A 17,053-nucleotide genomic window follows, 5' to 3' on the forward strand; every position below is an offset into this window, starting at 1 on the left:
TAGTAGTAGTCATGATGGTAGTAGTAATGATGATGGTGGTGGTAGTGGTGGTCGTAGTAATGATGGTGGTGGTGGTAGTGGTAGTAGTAGTAGTAATGATGATGGTGGTAATGATGGTGGTGGTAGTAGTAATGATGATGGTGGTGGTAGTGGTGGTAGTAATGATGATGGTGGTGGTAGTAATGATGATGGTGGTGGTAGTGGTGGGAGTAGTAGTAGTAGTAGTAGTAGTAGTAATGATGATGGTGGTGATGATGATGGTGGTGGTAGTAGTATTAGTAGTAGTAATGATGATGGTGGTAGTAGTAGTAGTAGTAATGATGATGGTGGTGGTAGTAGTAGTAATGATGATGGTGGTGGTAGTAGTAGTAGTAGTAGTAGTAATGATGATGGTGGTGGTGGTGGTTGTGGTGGTAGTAGTAATGATGATGGTGGTGGTAGTGGTGGTAGTAGTAGTAATGATGGTGGTGGTGGTAGTGGTGGGAGTAATGGTAGTAGTAGTAATGATGATGGTGGTAGTAGTAGTAGTAGTAGTAGTAATGTTGGTGGTGGTGGTAGTAGTAGTAGTAGTAATGATGATGGTGGTGGTAGTGGTGGTAGTAGTAGTAGTAATGATGGTGGTAGTGGTGGTAGTAGTAATGGTGGTGGTAGTGGTGGGAGTAATAGTAGTAGTAGTAGTAGTAATGATGGTGGTAGTAGTAGTAGTAGTAATGATGGTGGTGGTGGTAGTAGTAATGATGATGATGGTGGTGGTAGTAGTAATGATGATGATGGTGGTGGTAGTAGTAATGATGATGATGGTGGTGGTAGTAGTAATGATGATGATGGTGGTGGTAGTAGTAATGATGATGATGGTGGTGGTAGTAGTAATGATGATGGTGGTGGTAGTGGTGGTGGTAGTAGTAATGATGATGGTGGTGGTAGTAGTAGTAGTAGTAATGATGATGGTGGTGGTAGTAGTAATGATGATGGTGGTGGTAGTAGTAGTAGTAATGATGATGGTGGTGGTAGTAGTAGTAGTAGTAATGATGATGGTGGTGGTAGTAGTAGTAGTAGTAATGATGATGGTGGTGGTAGTAGTAGTAATGATGATGGTGGTGGTAGTAGTAGTAATGATGATGGTGGTGGTAGTAGTAGTAGTAGTAATGATGATGGTGGTGGTAGTAGTAGTAGTAATGATGATGGTGGTGGTAGTAGTAGTAGTAATGATGATGGTGGTGGTAGTAGTAGTAGTAGTAATGATGATGGTGGTGGTAGTAGTAGTAGTAGTAATGATGATGGTGGTGGTAGTAGTAGTAATGATGATGGTGGTGGTAGTAGTAGTAATGATGATGGTAATAGTATATATATCAGAGGTATAACTGATACTAGTGGTAATGGTAGTAGTAGTAGAGATATAAATTATACTAGTGGTAGTGGTGGTAGTAGCAGTAATGATGGTGGTGGTGGTAGTAGTAGTAATGATGATGATGATGGTAGTAGTAGTAGTGGTAGTAATTATGATGGTAATAGTATATATATCAGAGGTATAACTGATACTAGTGGTAATGGTAGTAGTAGTAGAGATATAAATTATACTAGTGGTAGTGGTGGTAGTAGTAGTAATGGTGGTGGTAGTGGTGGGAGAAATAGTAGTAGTAGTAGTAATGATGGTGGTGGTAGTAGTAGTAGTAATGATGATGGTGGTGGTAGTAGTAGTAGTAGTAGTAGTAATGATGATGGTGGTGGTAGTAGTAGTAGTAATGATGATGGTGGTAGTGGTGGGAGTAGTAGTAGTAGTAATTATGATGGTAATAGTAGATATATTAGAGGTATAACTGTTACTAGTGGTAATGGTAGTAGTAGTAGTAGAGATATAAATGACACTAGTGGTAATGGTGGTAGATATATTAGAGATATAAATGATACTAGTGGTAATGGTAGTAGATATATTAGAGGTATAAATGATACTAGTGGTAATGGTAGTAGTAGTAGTAGAGATATAAATGATACTAGTGGTAATGGTAGTATTAGTAGTAGTAGAGCAATAAATGTTACTAGTGGTAATGGTAGTAGTAGTACTAGTAGTAGTAGTAGTAGAGATATAAATGATACTAGTGGTAATGGTAGTAGTAGTAGTAGAGATATAAATGATACTAGTGGTAATGGTAGTAGTAGTAGAGATATAAATGATACTAGTGGTAATGGTGGTAGTAGTAGTAGTAGAGATATAAATGATACTAGTGGTAATGGTAGTAGTAGTAGTAGAGATATAAATGATACTAGTGGTAATGGTGGTAGTAGTAGTAGTAGAGATATAAATGATACTAGTGGTAATGGTAGTAGTAGTAGTAGAGATATAAATTATACTAGTGGTAATGGTAGTAGTAGTAGTAGTAGTAGTAGTAGAGATATAAATGATACTAGTGGTAATGGTAGTAGTAGTAGTAGAGATATAAATGTTACTAGTGGTAATGGTAGTAGAGATATTCGAGGTAGTAATGTTACTAGTGGTAATGGTAGTAGTAGTAGTAGAGATATAAATGATACTAGTGGTAATGGTAGTATTAGTAGTAGTAGAGCTATAAATGTTACTAGTGGTAATGGTAGTAGTAGTAGTAGTAGTAGTAGTAGAGATATAAATGATACTAGTGGTAATGGTAGTAGTAGTAGTAGAGATATAAATGATACTAGTGGTAATGGTAGTAGTAGTAGTAGTAGAGATATAAATGATACTAGTGGTAATGGTAGTAGTAGTAGTAGAGATATAAATGATACTAGTGGTAATGGTAGTAGTAGTAGTAGAGCTATAAATACTACTAGTGGTAATGGTAGTAGTAGTAGAGATATAAATGATACTAGTGGTAATGGTAGTAGTAGTAGTAGAGATATAAATACTACTAGTGGTAATGGTAGTAGTAGAGATATAAATACTACTAGTGGTAATGGTAGTAGTAGTAGTAGAGATATAAATGATACTAGTGGTAATGGTAGTAGTAGTAGTAGAGATATAAATACTACTAGTGGTAATGGTAGTAGTAGTAGTAGAGATATAAATACTACTAGTGGTAATGGTAGTAGTAGTAGTAGAGATATAAATGATACTAGTGGTAATGGTAGTAGAGATATTAGAGGTATAAATGATACTAGTGGAAATGGTAGTAGAGATATTAGAGGTATAAATGATACTAGTGGTAATGGTGGTAGATACAGTGCCTTGCGAAAGTATTCGGCCACCTTGAACTTTGCGACCTTTTGCCACATTTCAGGCTTCAAACATAAAGATATAAAACTGTATTTTTTTGTGAAGAATCAACAACAAGTGGGACACAATCATGAAGTGGAACGACATTTATCGGATATTTCAAACTTTTTTAACAAATCAAAAACTGAAAAATTGGGCGTGCAAAATTATTCAGCCCCCTTAAGTTAATACTTTGTAGTGCCACCTTTTGCTGCGATTACAGCTGTAAGTCGCTTGGGGTATGTCTCTATCAGTTTTGCACATCGAGAGACTGAATTCCTCCTTGCAAAACAGCAAAACAGCTCGAGCTCAGTGAGGTTGGATGGAGAGCATTTGTGAACAGCAGTTTTCAGTTCTTTCCACAGATTCTCGATTGGATTCAGGTCTGGACTTTGACTTGGTCATTCTAACACCTGGATATGTTTATTTTTGAACCATTCCATTGTAGATTTTGCTTTATGTTTTGGATCATTGTCTTGTTGGAAGACAAATCTCTGTCCCAGTCTCAGGTCTTTTGCAGACTCCATCAGGTTTTCTTCCAGAATGGTCCTGTATTTGGCTCCATCCATCTTCCCATCAATTTTAACCATCTTCCCTGTCCCTGCTGAAGAAAAGCAGGCCCAAACCATGATGCTGCCACCACCATGTTTGACAGTGGGGATGGTGTGTTCAGCTGTGTTGCTTTTACGCCAAACATAACGTTTTGCATTGTTGCCAAAAAGTTCAATTTTGGTTTCATCTGACCAGAGCACCTTCTTCCACATGTTTGGTGTGTCTCCCAGGTGGCTTGTGGCAAACTTTAAACGACACTTTTTATGGATATCTTTAAGAAATGGCCTTCTTCTTGCCACTCTTCCATAAAGGCCAGATTTGTGCAATATACGACTGATTGTTGTCCTATGGACAGAGTCTCCCACCTCAGCTGTAGATCTCTGCAGTTCATCCAGAGTGATCATGGGCCTCTTGGCTGCATCTCTGATCAGTCTTCTCCTTGTATGAGCTGAAAGTTTAGAGGGACGGCCTGGTCTTGGTAGATTTGCAGTGGTCTGATACTCCTTCCATTTCAATATGATCGCTTGCACAGTGCTCCTTGGGATGTTTAAAGCTTGGGAAATCTTTTTGAATCCAAATCCGGCTTTAAACTTCTTCACAACAGTATCTCGGACCTGCCTGGTGTGTTCCTTGTTCTTCATGATGCTCTCTGCGCTTTTAACGGACCTCTGAGACTATCACAGTGCAGGTGCATTTATACGGAGACTTGATTACACACAGGTGGATTGTATTTGTCATCATTAGTCATTTAGGTCAACATTGGATCATTCAGAGATCCTCACTGAACTTCTGGAGAGAGTTTGCTGCACTGAAAGTAAAGGGGCTGAATAATTTTTCACGCCCAATTTTTCAGTTTTTGATTTGTTAAAAAAGTTTGAAATATCCAATAAATGTCGTTCCACTTCATGATTGTGTCCCACTTGTTGATTCTTCACAAAAAAAAAATACAGTTTTATATCTTTATGTTTGAAGCCTGAAATGTGGCAAAAGGTCGCAAAGTTCAAGGGGGCCGAATACTTTCGCAAGGCACTGTATATTAGAGGTATAAATGATACTAGTGGTAATGGTAGTAGAGATATTAGAGGTAGTAATGCTACTAGTGGTAATGGTAGTATTAGTGCTAATAATAGTGGTGGTAGCATTCATTTGTGTAGTAATAATAATAGTAGTCCATATTATTTAGTAGATTATCCTATTACTCTTCACTGTTACTATTTGATTGTTATTTAAAATTATTTTAAATCACTTTTAAATTATTATAATTCATTATTTTATTACAATGTCAAATCAAATTTTATTAGTCACATGCGCCAACTACAACAGGTGCAGACCTTACAGTGAAATGCTTACTTACGAGCCCCAAACCAACAATGAAGTTAAAAGAAAATAAGGATAAGAATAACAGATAAATGTAACTAGTAATTAAATGTGGTAGCAGAGAGAACAGTCTATGAGTAGGGTGGCTAGAGTCTGACAATTTTTAGGGCCTTCCTCTGACACCACCTGGTATCGAGGTCCTGGATGCCAGGAAGCTTGGCCCCAGTAATGTACTGGGCTGTTCGCACTACCCTCTGTAGTGCCTTGCGGTCGGAGGCCGAGCAGTTGCCATACCAGGCTGTGATGCAACCAGTCAGGACGCTCTCGATGGTGCAGCTGTAGAACCTTTTGAGGACCTGAGGATCCATGCCAAATCTTTTCAGTCTCCTGGGGGGGGGGGGGGGGGATAGGTTTTGTCGTGGCCTCTTCACAACCGTCTTGGTGTGCCAAGGAACTTGAAGCTCTCAACCTGCTCCACTGCAGCCCCGTCGATGAGAATGGGGGCGTGCTCGGTCCTCTTTTTCCTGTAGTCCACAATCATCTCCTTTGTTTTGATCACGTTGAGAGAGAGGTTGTTGTCCTTGCATCACACGGCCAGGTCTCTGACCTCCTCCCTATCGTCGTTGATCAGGCGACACTGTTGTGTCGTCGGCAAATTTAATTATGGTGTTGGAGTCGTGCCTGGCTGTGCAGTCATGAGTGAACAGGGAGTACAGGAGGGGACTGAGCATGCACCCCTGAGGGGCCCCTGTGTTGAGGATCAGTGTGGCGGATGTGTTGTTACCTACCCTTCCCACCTGGGGGCGGCCTATCACATAGTCCAGGATCCAGTTGCAGAGGGAGGTGTTTCGTCCCAGGGTCCTTAGCTTAGTGATGAGCTTTGAGGGCACTATGGTGTTGAAAGCTGAATAGCAATCTCATATAGGTGTTCCTTTTGTCCAGGTGGGAAAGGGCAGTGTGGAGTGCAATAGAGATTGCATCACCTGTGGATCTGTTGGGGCGGGTCTAGGGTTTCTGGGATGAGGGCCTTTCAAAGCACTTCATGGCTACAGATGTGAGCGTTACGGGCCGGTAGTCATTTAGGCAGGTTACCTTAGTGTTCTTTGGCACAGGGACTATGGCGGTCTGCTTAAAACATGTTGGTATTACAGACTCGGACAGGGAGAGGTTGAAAATGTCAGTGAAGACACTTGCCAGTTGGTCAGCGCATGCTCTGAGTACACGTCCTGGTAATCCGTCTGGCCCTGCGGCCTTGTGAATGTTGACCCGTTTAAAGGTCTTACTTACATCAGCTGCGAAGAGTGTGATGTGTATATATTGTATACATTGTTGCTCATGGCAATAAAGCAGCTTGAATTAGAGAGAGCGAGAGAAAAATAGAGAGAAAGAGAGAGCGAGAGAAAAAGAAAGAAAGAGAGAGAGAGAGAGAGAGAGAGAAAGAAAGAGAGAAAAGAGAGAGAGAGAGAAAGAGAGCGAGAGAAAAAGAGAGCGAGAGCGAGAGAGAGAGAGAGAGCCTAGAGGTGGTGAGAAGCAGGTCAGTTTTAATCCTCCGGTCTGTTCCTTGGCCACAGGACCATGAGCACGTCTTTGTTTGAACGGACGGCAGGAAGAGTTTCAAATTTACAAGCCTGTTTTTCGACTGCAATTAGTCATTACCTAACATTAGCTATTTTTCCAATAAACAATGTCATTAAGTGTCCTTTTTTCTCAGTCCTTGGCCCAGTTTAGAGTGTCTGGAAGTGCAGCGGTATAGTCTACAAAGGGATGGAACCGAGAACATGGGGATCCAGGGCTTTATGGAAGTAATTATAATTATAATTTAGGGAAACTTGTGCAACCTTTAACAGATTTGGTCTCCTTTTGTTTAGTCAGAGCTAGAGCACAAGAAGTGTGTACGGGAGAGGTCAATCCAGGCTAGGTTACGTAGACCTGTGTCTGCTCGCCAGGGTTAGGTATGTTACTTTCTAAATGGAATCTGTTACAGTTACTAGTTTCCTGTCCAAAATTGATATCAGTAACGTAACTTTCAGATTACCCAAACTCAGTAACGTAATCGGATTACTTTCAGTTACTTTCCCTATTACTCTTAAGAGACATTAGAAGACGACAAAAATGATCCATCAAACACATTTGGTGTGTCATCATAGAGGTCTCTGATTGGTGGTCATCACTTGGCGTGTCACCATAGAGGTCTCTGATTGGTGGTCAGACTCTCTCAGGTAAAACAAAGTTAAACTCAGTAGCGGAGTGTGGGGTAAAATCACCGGGGAAACTTTCTCCAGAAGAAAAATTCATATTACAACCTGTTCTTTGATAAGTGAGTTGTTCTCTGTATAACCTGATAGCTCATAGGACTTGGAAAAATAAAAAGGGGAGTCGTACACTCTAGGAGCTCAGATGTAATACTTGTATAACCAACGTTTCGACAGCCAAACTGTCTTCATATGCCTTGCCAGCGTGATATATACGCCTTAAGACGAGACAATAAGCAGAATCAATTCAACCACATCTTTGTTTCTTAAAAAAAAAAAAACAGAGAGTAACCTCTAGACACAGTTTAACTGATGATTATGAATGGCCTGGGGATAGGCTGGAAAGAGGAACTACACCCTTCCTTCCCTTCTCACCCAAATCCAAACCTTAACACAGGCAGAGGTGTGAGCTGACTGATGCTAACGTCTTAGACCTGGCCCCTCCCTGGATGTAGACTAGACCTAATAGCCTGTCTCAGTGTCTGATGACTTTACGGGCTTTCGCCCTGCATCTGTGATGTTCTACCTAGACAATACATCACAGACATGTACATAGATAGATAGATAGATAGAGTCATATTCTCTCTCTCTCTCTCACTCTCTCACTCACTCTCTCTCACTCTCACTCTCACTCTCACTCAGAGAAAACATCAGATCTGTCCTTTAGAAGAGAGAGGAGCACACAGGGTGGCCAAGAACAGCGGAGCAGTCAATCCATCTGTATTCCATCAGCATTTGCAGTGTTTTTCCTTTTACATGTTATTAATAATCTATAAGTCGATCCATCTGTATTCCATCAGCATGTGCAGTGTTTCTCTAACCAGCCCTAGGGACATGGAAATAATGTCTCTGGAAGCCTGCTACTAAACCCACCCCTTAGTTGATTTATATTACTGAATAGATGTCACCTATCAAACATGATTTTATGTGAACTAGCCGGCAGGTATAGATTAGGTTTAGGTTACCTTTGAAGTTGTATAATATGTATAAATAACTTAAAAGTCATTCCAAGCTCACCCTGCGGAAAGACACCACGTAGAAGGTGTCTCCACGGCGATGGATCTCGTCAAAGAAGTCGTTGTAGGTGCGGTGAGGAGCGAAGTACACCTGCAGCTCATTACCTGGGCTCCTGTGGGAGGGGGGGGGGGGGGACAAATACAATATTTACCTCAGTTACAGGCTCCGCTGTATACAACAAACACCAGAACGGATTCTAAACTCCTTCCCTCAGGGACATTTGCATGAATATGCAGTTGAGCTTTTGTTTTCACAGGAATCAAACATGTGCATTCTCGCAGTACAAGATGAATAACAGATTTAATACATTTTGACAGAGTTTTTCAAATCTACAGCCAAAACATCAGGAGAACGCACTACCACACACCAGCCTCTGTCTTAGGACCTCACAAGCCCTAGACACACAAGCCCTAGACACACAAGCCCTAGACACACAAGCCCTAGTCACACAAGCCCTAGTCACACAAGCCCTAGTCACACAAGCCCTAGTCACACAAGCCCAGTGTCACACAAGCCCTAGTCACTGATCACATTTACACACTAATATCCTGTTATTATTCGTGATACTTAACGTCATATCCCATTTACAATAACCCCAAAAAACAATGTCTCCCGGTCATGAGAAACCTGGATAATATGCCTGGGATATGCTGATCTTAAACGGGATACTCTGGCATGTAAACATCTTCTCCCGTTTAGTGTTGTTTTAAAAAAAAATTGCAGTCTGCACAGGGTCAGTTTCATATATCACTGATGTTGTGTGATAATGTTTTCATCTGATTGTCAAAACAAATCATTTAAAAAAGTAGGTTACCTGCTCAGTTTGATCCACCATACTAATGCCATCATAAATAGTTCTGCTGATACCTCATACTGGACCGTATAGTCCACTGGCTTAGGCTACTTTCACCCCCATTTAGATATGTTTCTGCTAGTATGTTTCTGCTAGTATGTTTCTGCTAGTATGTTTCTGCTAGTATGTTTGTGCTAGTATGTTTCTGCTAGTATGTTTCTGCTAGTATGTTTCTGCTAGTATGTTTCTGCTAGTATGTTTCTGCTAGTATGTTTCTGCTAGTATGTTTCTGCTAGTATGTTTCTGCTAGTATGTTTCTGCTAGTAAGTTTCTGCTAGTATGTTTCTGCTAGTATGTTTCTGCTAGTATGTTTGTGCTAGTATGTTTGTGCTAGTATGTTTCTGCTAGTATGTTTCTGCTAATATGTTTCTGCTAGTATGTTTCTGCTAGTATGTTTTTGCTAGTATGTTTTTGCTAGTATGTTTCTGCTAGTATGTTTCTGCTAGTAAGTTTCTGCTAGTATGTTTCTGCTAGTATGTTTCTGCTAGTATGTTTCTGCTAGTATGTTTGTGCTAGTATGTTTGTGCTAGTATGTTTGTGCTAGTATGTTTCTGCTAGTATGTTTCTGCTAGTATGTTTCTGCTAGTATGTTTCTGCTAGTATGGTTCTGCTAGTATGGTTCTGCTAGTATGTTTCTGCTAGTATGTTTCTGCTAGTATGTTTCTGCTAGTATGTTTCTGCTAGTATGTTTGTGCTAGTATGTTTCTGCTAGTATGTTTCTGCTAGTAAGTTTCTGCTAGTATGTTTCTGCTAGTATGTTTCTGCTAGTATGTTTCTGCTAATATGTTTCTGCTAGTATGTTTCTGCTAATATGTTTCTGCTAATATGTTTCTGCTAATATGTTTCTGCTAATATGTTTCTGCTAATATGTTTCTGCTAGTATGTTTCTGCTAATATGTTTCTGCTAGTATGTTTCTGCTAGTATGTTTCTGCTAGTATGTTTCTGCTAGTATGTTTCTGCTAATATGTTTCTGCTAGTATGTTTCTGCTAGTATGTTTCTGCTAATATGTTTCTGCTAATATGTTTCTGCTAATATGTTTCTGCTAGTATGTTTCTGCTAATATGTTTCTGCTAATATGTTTCTGCTAGTAAGTTTCTGCTAATATGTTTCTGCTAGTATGTTTCTGCTAATATGTTTCTGCTAGTATGTTTCTGCTAATATGTTTCTGCTAATATGTTTCTGCTAGTAAGTTTCTGCTAATATGTTTCTGCTAATATGTTTCTGCTAATATGTTTCTGCTAGTATGTTTCTGCTAGTATGTTTCTGCTAATATGTTTCTGCTAGTATGTTTCTGCTAATATGTTTCTGCTAATATGTTTCTGCTAATATGTTTCTGCTAATATGTTTCTGCTAGTATGTTTCTGCTAATATGTTTCTGCTAATATGTTTCTGCTAGTAAGTTTCTGCTAATATGTTTCTGCTAGTATGTTTCTGCTAATATGTTTCTGCTAATATGTTTCTGCTAGTAAGTTTCTGCTAATATGTTTCTGCTAGTATGTTTCTGCTAATATGTTTCTGCTAGTATGTTTCTGCTAGTATGTTTCTGCTAATATGTTTCTGCTAGTATGTTTCTGCTAGTATGTTTCTGCTAATACGTTTCTGCTAGTATGTTTCTGCTAATAATTTACGACCTTTGGTAGGCCGTAATAATATAATTTACGACATTTGGTAGGCCATATTACTATAATGTACGACATAGGCCATTTGTTTGTCAACTATAGTTTGATACACGCAGCTTCTTTTCTATCATAACTTGTTGCCCCAGAAGACTAAATAAACTAGGGCTCAGCTTCTTTTCTATCATAACTTGTTGCCCCAGAAGACTAAATAAACTAGGGCTCAGCTTCTTTTCTATCATAACTTGTTGCCCCAGAAGACTAAATAAACTAGGGCTCAGTTTCTTTTCTATCATAACTTGTTGCCCCAGAATACTAAATAAACTAGGACTCAGCTTCTTTTCTATCATAACTTGTTGCCCCAGAAGACTAAATAAACTAGGGCTCAGCTGAATTTTATTTTACTTTTATTTAACTAGGCAAGTCAGTTAAAAAACGAATTCTTATTTTCAATGACGGCCTACCGGGGAACAGTGGGTTAACTGCCTTAACTGAATGTCTTACATAGATAGAATGAATGCATTAGTAATCTAGTTTACACCGGCAAAGTTGTCTGTTACGTTTAGGGACCGGGGAGAAAATACAATACATTTCAAAACAGTGGAAAGATTGTTCCCAAAGCAAAATGTCCAAATGTCATCAGTTTGACCAGTTTTAAGGAAATGAAAAGCTGAGAAAACTATGAAACATGTTTCTGATAAGACTTCAGTTTGTCTTGGGTACAAATTTGGTGGTTGAAATACTGTCTGCTTTCATAATAGTGTCAAATATAACAGTTATATGCACCAGCACATGTGTTTTCTCAAGAGATGCTGAAAGAAAGAAATCGTATTTCTCCACTCCTGTTCCCGAGACAAAATGTAAAAATGTTTTGTATAATTTTACTGCAAGAAATGCATAATTCTGCATGAGTTAATACTATATTACATGTGAGAGGTTATGGGCCTACAATCAGTGACCATATTTCAGTTACTATATCATTTAACCCGTATGAATTTAAATGAAGAATATTCTGTTTATTCATGGCAACAGGGATACTTGTGAGCGGGATATCAAAAAGGTGCTAGCGTGATATGAGCTACTATCCCGGAAAACTGTGAGCATCATGTAAACGTGGTCCTTCTCTGCAGTCTGTATCTCACTTTAATGACAGACAGTCAGGGGTCAAGGTTAAAGGTTTGGCAAGGCCTGCTACTATGCCCCAGAGTGTCTGGTTGGCCATCAACTTGATTTTCAAATGTGGGAAAGTCAAAAGCATGAGGAAAATGTAGGACCAAAATAACATATGATTGCGAACAAAAACATTAGTCCTCTGGGGGAACAAATACAAAATGTCATATTTAGAATATTTATTTTTTTCCATTTCATACTAAAAACAGAACTTGTACTGCAAGTGAATATGCCCGTTGTTCATGTTGTATGGTGTCCTGAAAAGTTGAAAGCTATTTTATAAAATCGGATTTACAAATGGGAAAAGCTTTGCGAGGCCAAAAACTCAAACGTCCAATAAGGCAGATAGATATTCCCAGGCAGACTGACACAGTAAAGACATCAGATAGATACTCCCAGGCAGACTGATGTAGTAAAGACATCTGATAGATACTCCCAGGCAGACTGACACAGTAAAGACATCAGATAGATACTCCCAGGCAGACTGACGCAGTAAAGACATCTGATAGATACTCCCAGGCAGACTGATGTAGTAAAGATATCTGATAGATACTCCCAGGCAGACTGACACAGTAAAGACATCTGATAGATACTCCCAGGCAGACTGACACAGTAAAGACATCTGATAGATATTCCCAGGCAGACTGATGTAGTAAAGACATCTGATAGATACTCCCAGGCAGACTGATGTCTTTACTACATCAGATAGATACTCCCAGGCAGACTGATGTAGTAAAGACATCAGATAGATACTCCCAGGCAGACTGATGTAGTAAAGACATCAGATAGATACTCCCAGGCAGACTGATGTAGTAAAGACATCAGATAGATACTCCCAGGCAGACTGATGTAGTAAAGACATCAGATAGATACTCCCAGGCAGACTGATGTAGTAAAGATATCTGATAGATACTCCCAGGCAGACTGACACAGTAAAGACATCTGATAGATACTCCCAGGCAGACTGACACAGTAAAGACATCTGATAGATATTCCCAGGCAGACTGATGTAGTAAAGACATCTGATAGATACTCCCAGGCAGACTGATGTCTTTACTACATCAGATAGATACTCCCAGGCAGACTGATGTAGTAAAGACATCAGATAGATACTCCCAGGCAGACTGATGTAGTAAAGACATCAGATAGATACTCCCAGGCAGACTGATGTAGTAAAGACATCAGATAGATACTCCCAGGCAGACTGACACAGTAAAGACATCAGATAGATACTCCCAGGCAGACTGACACAGTAAAGACATCAGATAGATACTCCCAGGCAGACTGATGTAGTAAAGACATCAGATAGATACTCCCAGGCAGACTAACGCAGTAAAGACATCAGATAGATACTCCCAGGCAGACTGATGTAGTAAAGACATCAGATAGATACTCCCAGGCAGACTGACACAGTAAAGACATAAGATAGATACTCCCAGGCAGACTGATGTAGTAAAGACATCAGATAGATACTCCCAGGCAGACTGACACAGTAAAGACATCTGATAGATACTCCCAGGCAGACTGACACAGTAAAGACATCTGATAGATACTCCCAGGCAGACTGATGTAGTGAAGACATCAGATAGATACTCCCAGGCAGACTGATGTAGTAAAGACATCAGATAGATACTCCCAGGCAGACTGATGTAGTAAAGACATCAGATAGATACTCCCAGGCAGACTGACACAGTAAAGACATAAGATAGATACTCCCAGGCAGACTGATGTAGTAAAGACATCAGATAGATACTCCCAGGCAGACTGACACAGTAAAGACATCTGATAGATACTCCCAGGCAGACTGACACAGTAAAGACATCTGATAGATACTCCCAGGCAGACTGATGTAGTGAAGACATCAGATAGATACTCCCAGGCAGACTGATGTAGTAAAGACATCAGATAGATACTCCCAGGCAGACTGATGTAGTAAAGACATCAGATAGATACTCCCAGGCAGACTGATGTAGTAAAGACATCAGATAGATACTCCCAGGCAGACTGATGTAGTAAAGACATCAGATAGATACTCCCAGGCAGACTGACACAGTAAAGACATTTGATAGATACTCACAGGCAGACTGATGTAGTGAAGACATCTGATAGATACTCCCAGGCAGACTAACGCAGTAAAGACATCAGATAGATACTCCCAGGCAGACTGACACAGTAAAGACATCTGATAGATACTCCCAGGCAGACTGGCGCAGTAAAGACATCAGATAGATACTCCCAGGCAGACTGACGCAGTAAAGACATCTGATAGATACTCCCAGGCAGACTGACACAGTAAAGATATCTGATAGATACTCCCAGGCAGACTGATGTAGTAAAGACATCTGATAGATACTCCCAGGCAGACTGACACAGTAAAGACATCAGATAGATACTCCCAGGCAGACTGACACAGTAAAGACATCTGATCGATACTCCCAGGCAGACTGATGTAGTAAAGACATCAGATAGATACTCCCAGGCAGACTGACACAGTAAAGACATCTGATAGATACTCCCAGGCAGACTGACACAGTAAAGACATCTGATAGATACTCCCAGGCAGACTGATGTAGTAAAGACATCTGATAGATACTCCCAGGCAGACTGATGTAGTAAAGACATCTGATAGATACTCCCAGGCAGACTGATGTAGTAAAGACATCTGATAGATACTCCCAGGCAGACTGACACAGTAAAGACATCTGATAGATACTCCCAGGCAGACTGACACAGTAAAGACATCTGATAGATACTCCCAGGCAGACTGACACAGTAAAGACATCTGATAGATACTCCCAGGCAGACTGATGTAGTAAAGACATCAGATAGATACTCCCAGGCAGACTGACACAGTAAAGACATCTGATAGATACTCCCAGGCAGACTGATGTAGTAAAGACATCTGATAGATACTCCCAGGCAGACTGACACAGTAAAGACATCAGATAGATACTCCCAGGCAGACTGACACAGTAAAGACATCTGATCGATACTCCCAGGCAGACTGATGTAGTAAAGACATCTGATAGATACTCCCAGGCAGACTGATGTAGTAAAGACATCTGATAGATACTCCCAGGCAGACTGATGTAGTAAAGACATCTGATAGATACTCCCAGGCAGACTGACACAGTAAAGACATCAGATAGATATTCCCAGGCAGACTGACACAGTAAAGACATCTGATAGATACTCCCAGGCAGACTTATGTAGTAAAGACATCTGATAGATACTCCCAGGCAGACTGATGTAGTAAAGACCTCTGATAGATACTCCCAGGCAGACTGATGTAGTAAAGACATCAGATAGATACTCCCAGGCAGACTGATGTAGTAAAGACATCTGATAGATACTCCCAGGCAGACTGATGTAGTAAAGACATCTGATAGATACTCCCAGGCAGACTGATGTAGTAAAGACATCTGATAGATACTCCCAGGCAGACTGATATAGTAAAGACATCTGATAGATACTCCCAGGCAGACTGATGTAGTAAAGACATCTGATAGATACTCCCAGGCAGACTGATATAGTAAAGACATCTGATAGATACTCCCAGGCAGACTGACGTAGTAAAGACATCTGATAGATACTCCCAGGCAGACTGACACAGTAAAGACATCTGATAGATACTCCCAGGCAGACTGACACAGTAAAGACATCTGATAGATACTCCCAGGCAGACTGATGTAGTAAAGACATCTGATAGATACTCCCAGGCAGACTGATGTAGTAAAGACATCTGATAGATACTCCCAGGCAGACTGATGTAGTAAAGACATCTGATAGATACTCCCAGGCAGACTGATGTAGTAAAGACATCTGATAGATACTCCCAGGCAGACTGATGTAGTAAAGACATCTGATAGATACTCCCAGGCAGACTGATGTAGTAAAGACATCTGATAGATACTCCCAGGCAGACTGATGTAGTAAAGACATCAGATAGATACTCCCAGGCAGACTGACACAGTAAAGACATCTGATAGATACTCCCAGGCAGACTGATGTAGTAAAGACATCTGATAGATACTCCCAGGCAGACTGATGTAGTAAAGACATCTGATAGATACTCCCAGGCAGACTGACACAGTAAAGACATCTGATAGATACTCCCAGGCAGACTGATGTAGTAAAGACATCTGATAGATACTCCCAGGCAGACTGACACAGTAAAGATATCTGATAGATACTCCCAGGCAGACTGACACAGTAAAGACATCTGATAGATACTCCCAGGCAGACTGATGTAGTAAAGATATCTGATAGATATTCCCAGGCAGACTGATGTAGTAAAGACATCTGATAGATACTCCCAGGCAGACTGATGTAGTAAAGATATCTGATAGATATTCCCAGGCAGACTGATGTAGTAAAGACATCTGATAGATACTCCCAGGCAGACTGACACAGTAAAGATATCTGATAGATACTCCCAGGCAGACTGACACAGTAAAGATATCTGATAGATACTCCCAGGCAGACTGACACAGTAAAGACATCTGATAGATACTCCCAGGCAGACTGATGTAGTAAAGACATCTGATAGATACTCCCAGGCAGACTGACACAGTAAAGACATCTGATAGATACTCCCAGGCAGACTGACACAGTAAAGACATCTGATAGATACTCCCAGGTAGACTGATGTAGTAAAGACATCTGATAGATACTCCCAGGCAGACTGACACAGTAAAGACATCTGATAGATACTCCCAGGTAGACTAATGTAGTAAAGACATCTGATAGATACTCCCAGGCAGACTGACACAGTAAAGATATCTGATAGATACTCCCAGGCAGACTGACACAGTAAAGACATCTGATAGATACTCCCAGGCAGACTGACACAGTAAAGACATCTGATAGATACTCCCAGGTAGACTGATGTAGTAAAGACATCTGATAGATACTCCCAGGCAGACTGACACAGTAAAGACATCAGATAGATACTCCCAGGCAGACTGATGTAGTAAAGACATCAGATAGATACTCCCAGGCAGACTGATGTAGTAAAGACATCTGATAGATACTCCCAGGCAGACTGACAC

The 17,053-nt window shown here is 40.4% G+C and overlaps 1 protein-coding gene across 1 annotated transcript in view; it reads right to left on the minus strand.

The window, feature by feature from the left end:
- Positions 1-17,053, minus strand: part of atf6 (activating transcription factor 6) — a 124,446-nt gene that overhangs the window by 27,024 nt on the left and 80,369 nt on the right. Inside the window, exon 14 of the mRNA XM_036978881.1 lies at positions 8,362-8,473. Coding sequence (XP_036834776.1) covers positions 8,362-8,473 — 112 coding nt within the window. The remainder of the gene's footprint in view (positions 1-8,361; positions 8,474-17,053) is intronic.

The sequence above is a fragment of the Oncorhynchus mykiss genome, chromosome 5 (assembly GCF_013265735.2).
Source record: "Oncorhynchus mykiss isolate Arlee chromosome 5, USDA_OmykA_1.1, whole genome shotgun sequence".
In the NCBI taxonomy this organism is placed as follows: Eukaryota; Metazoa; Chordata; class Actinopteri; order Salmoniformes; family Salmonidae; genus Oncorhynchus; species Oncorhynchus mykiss.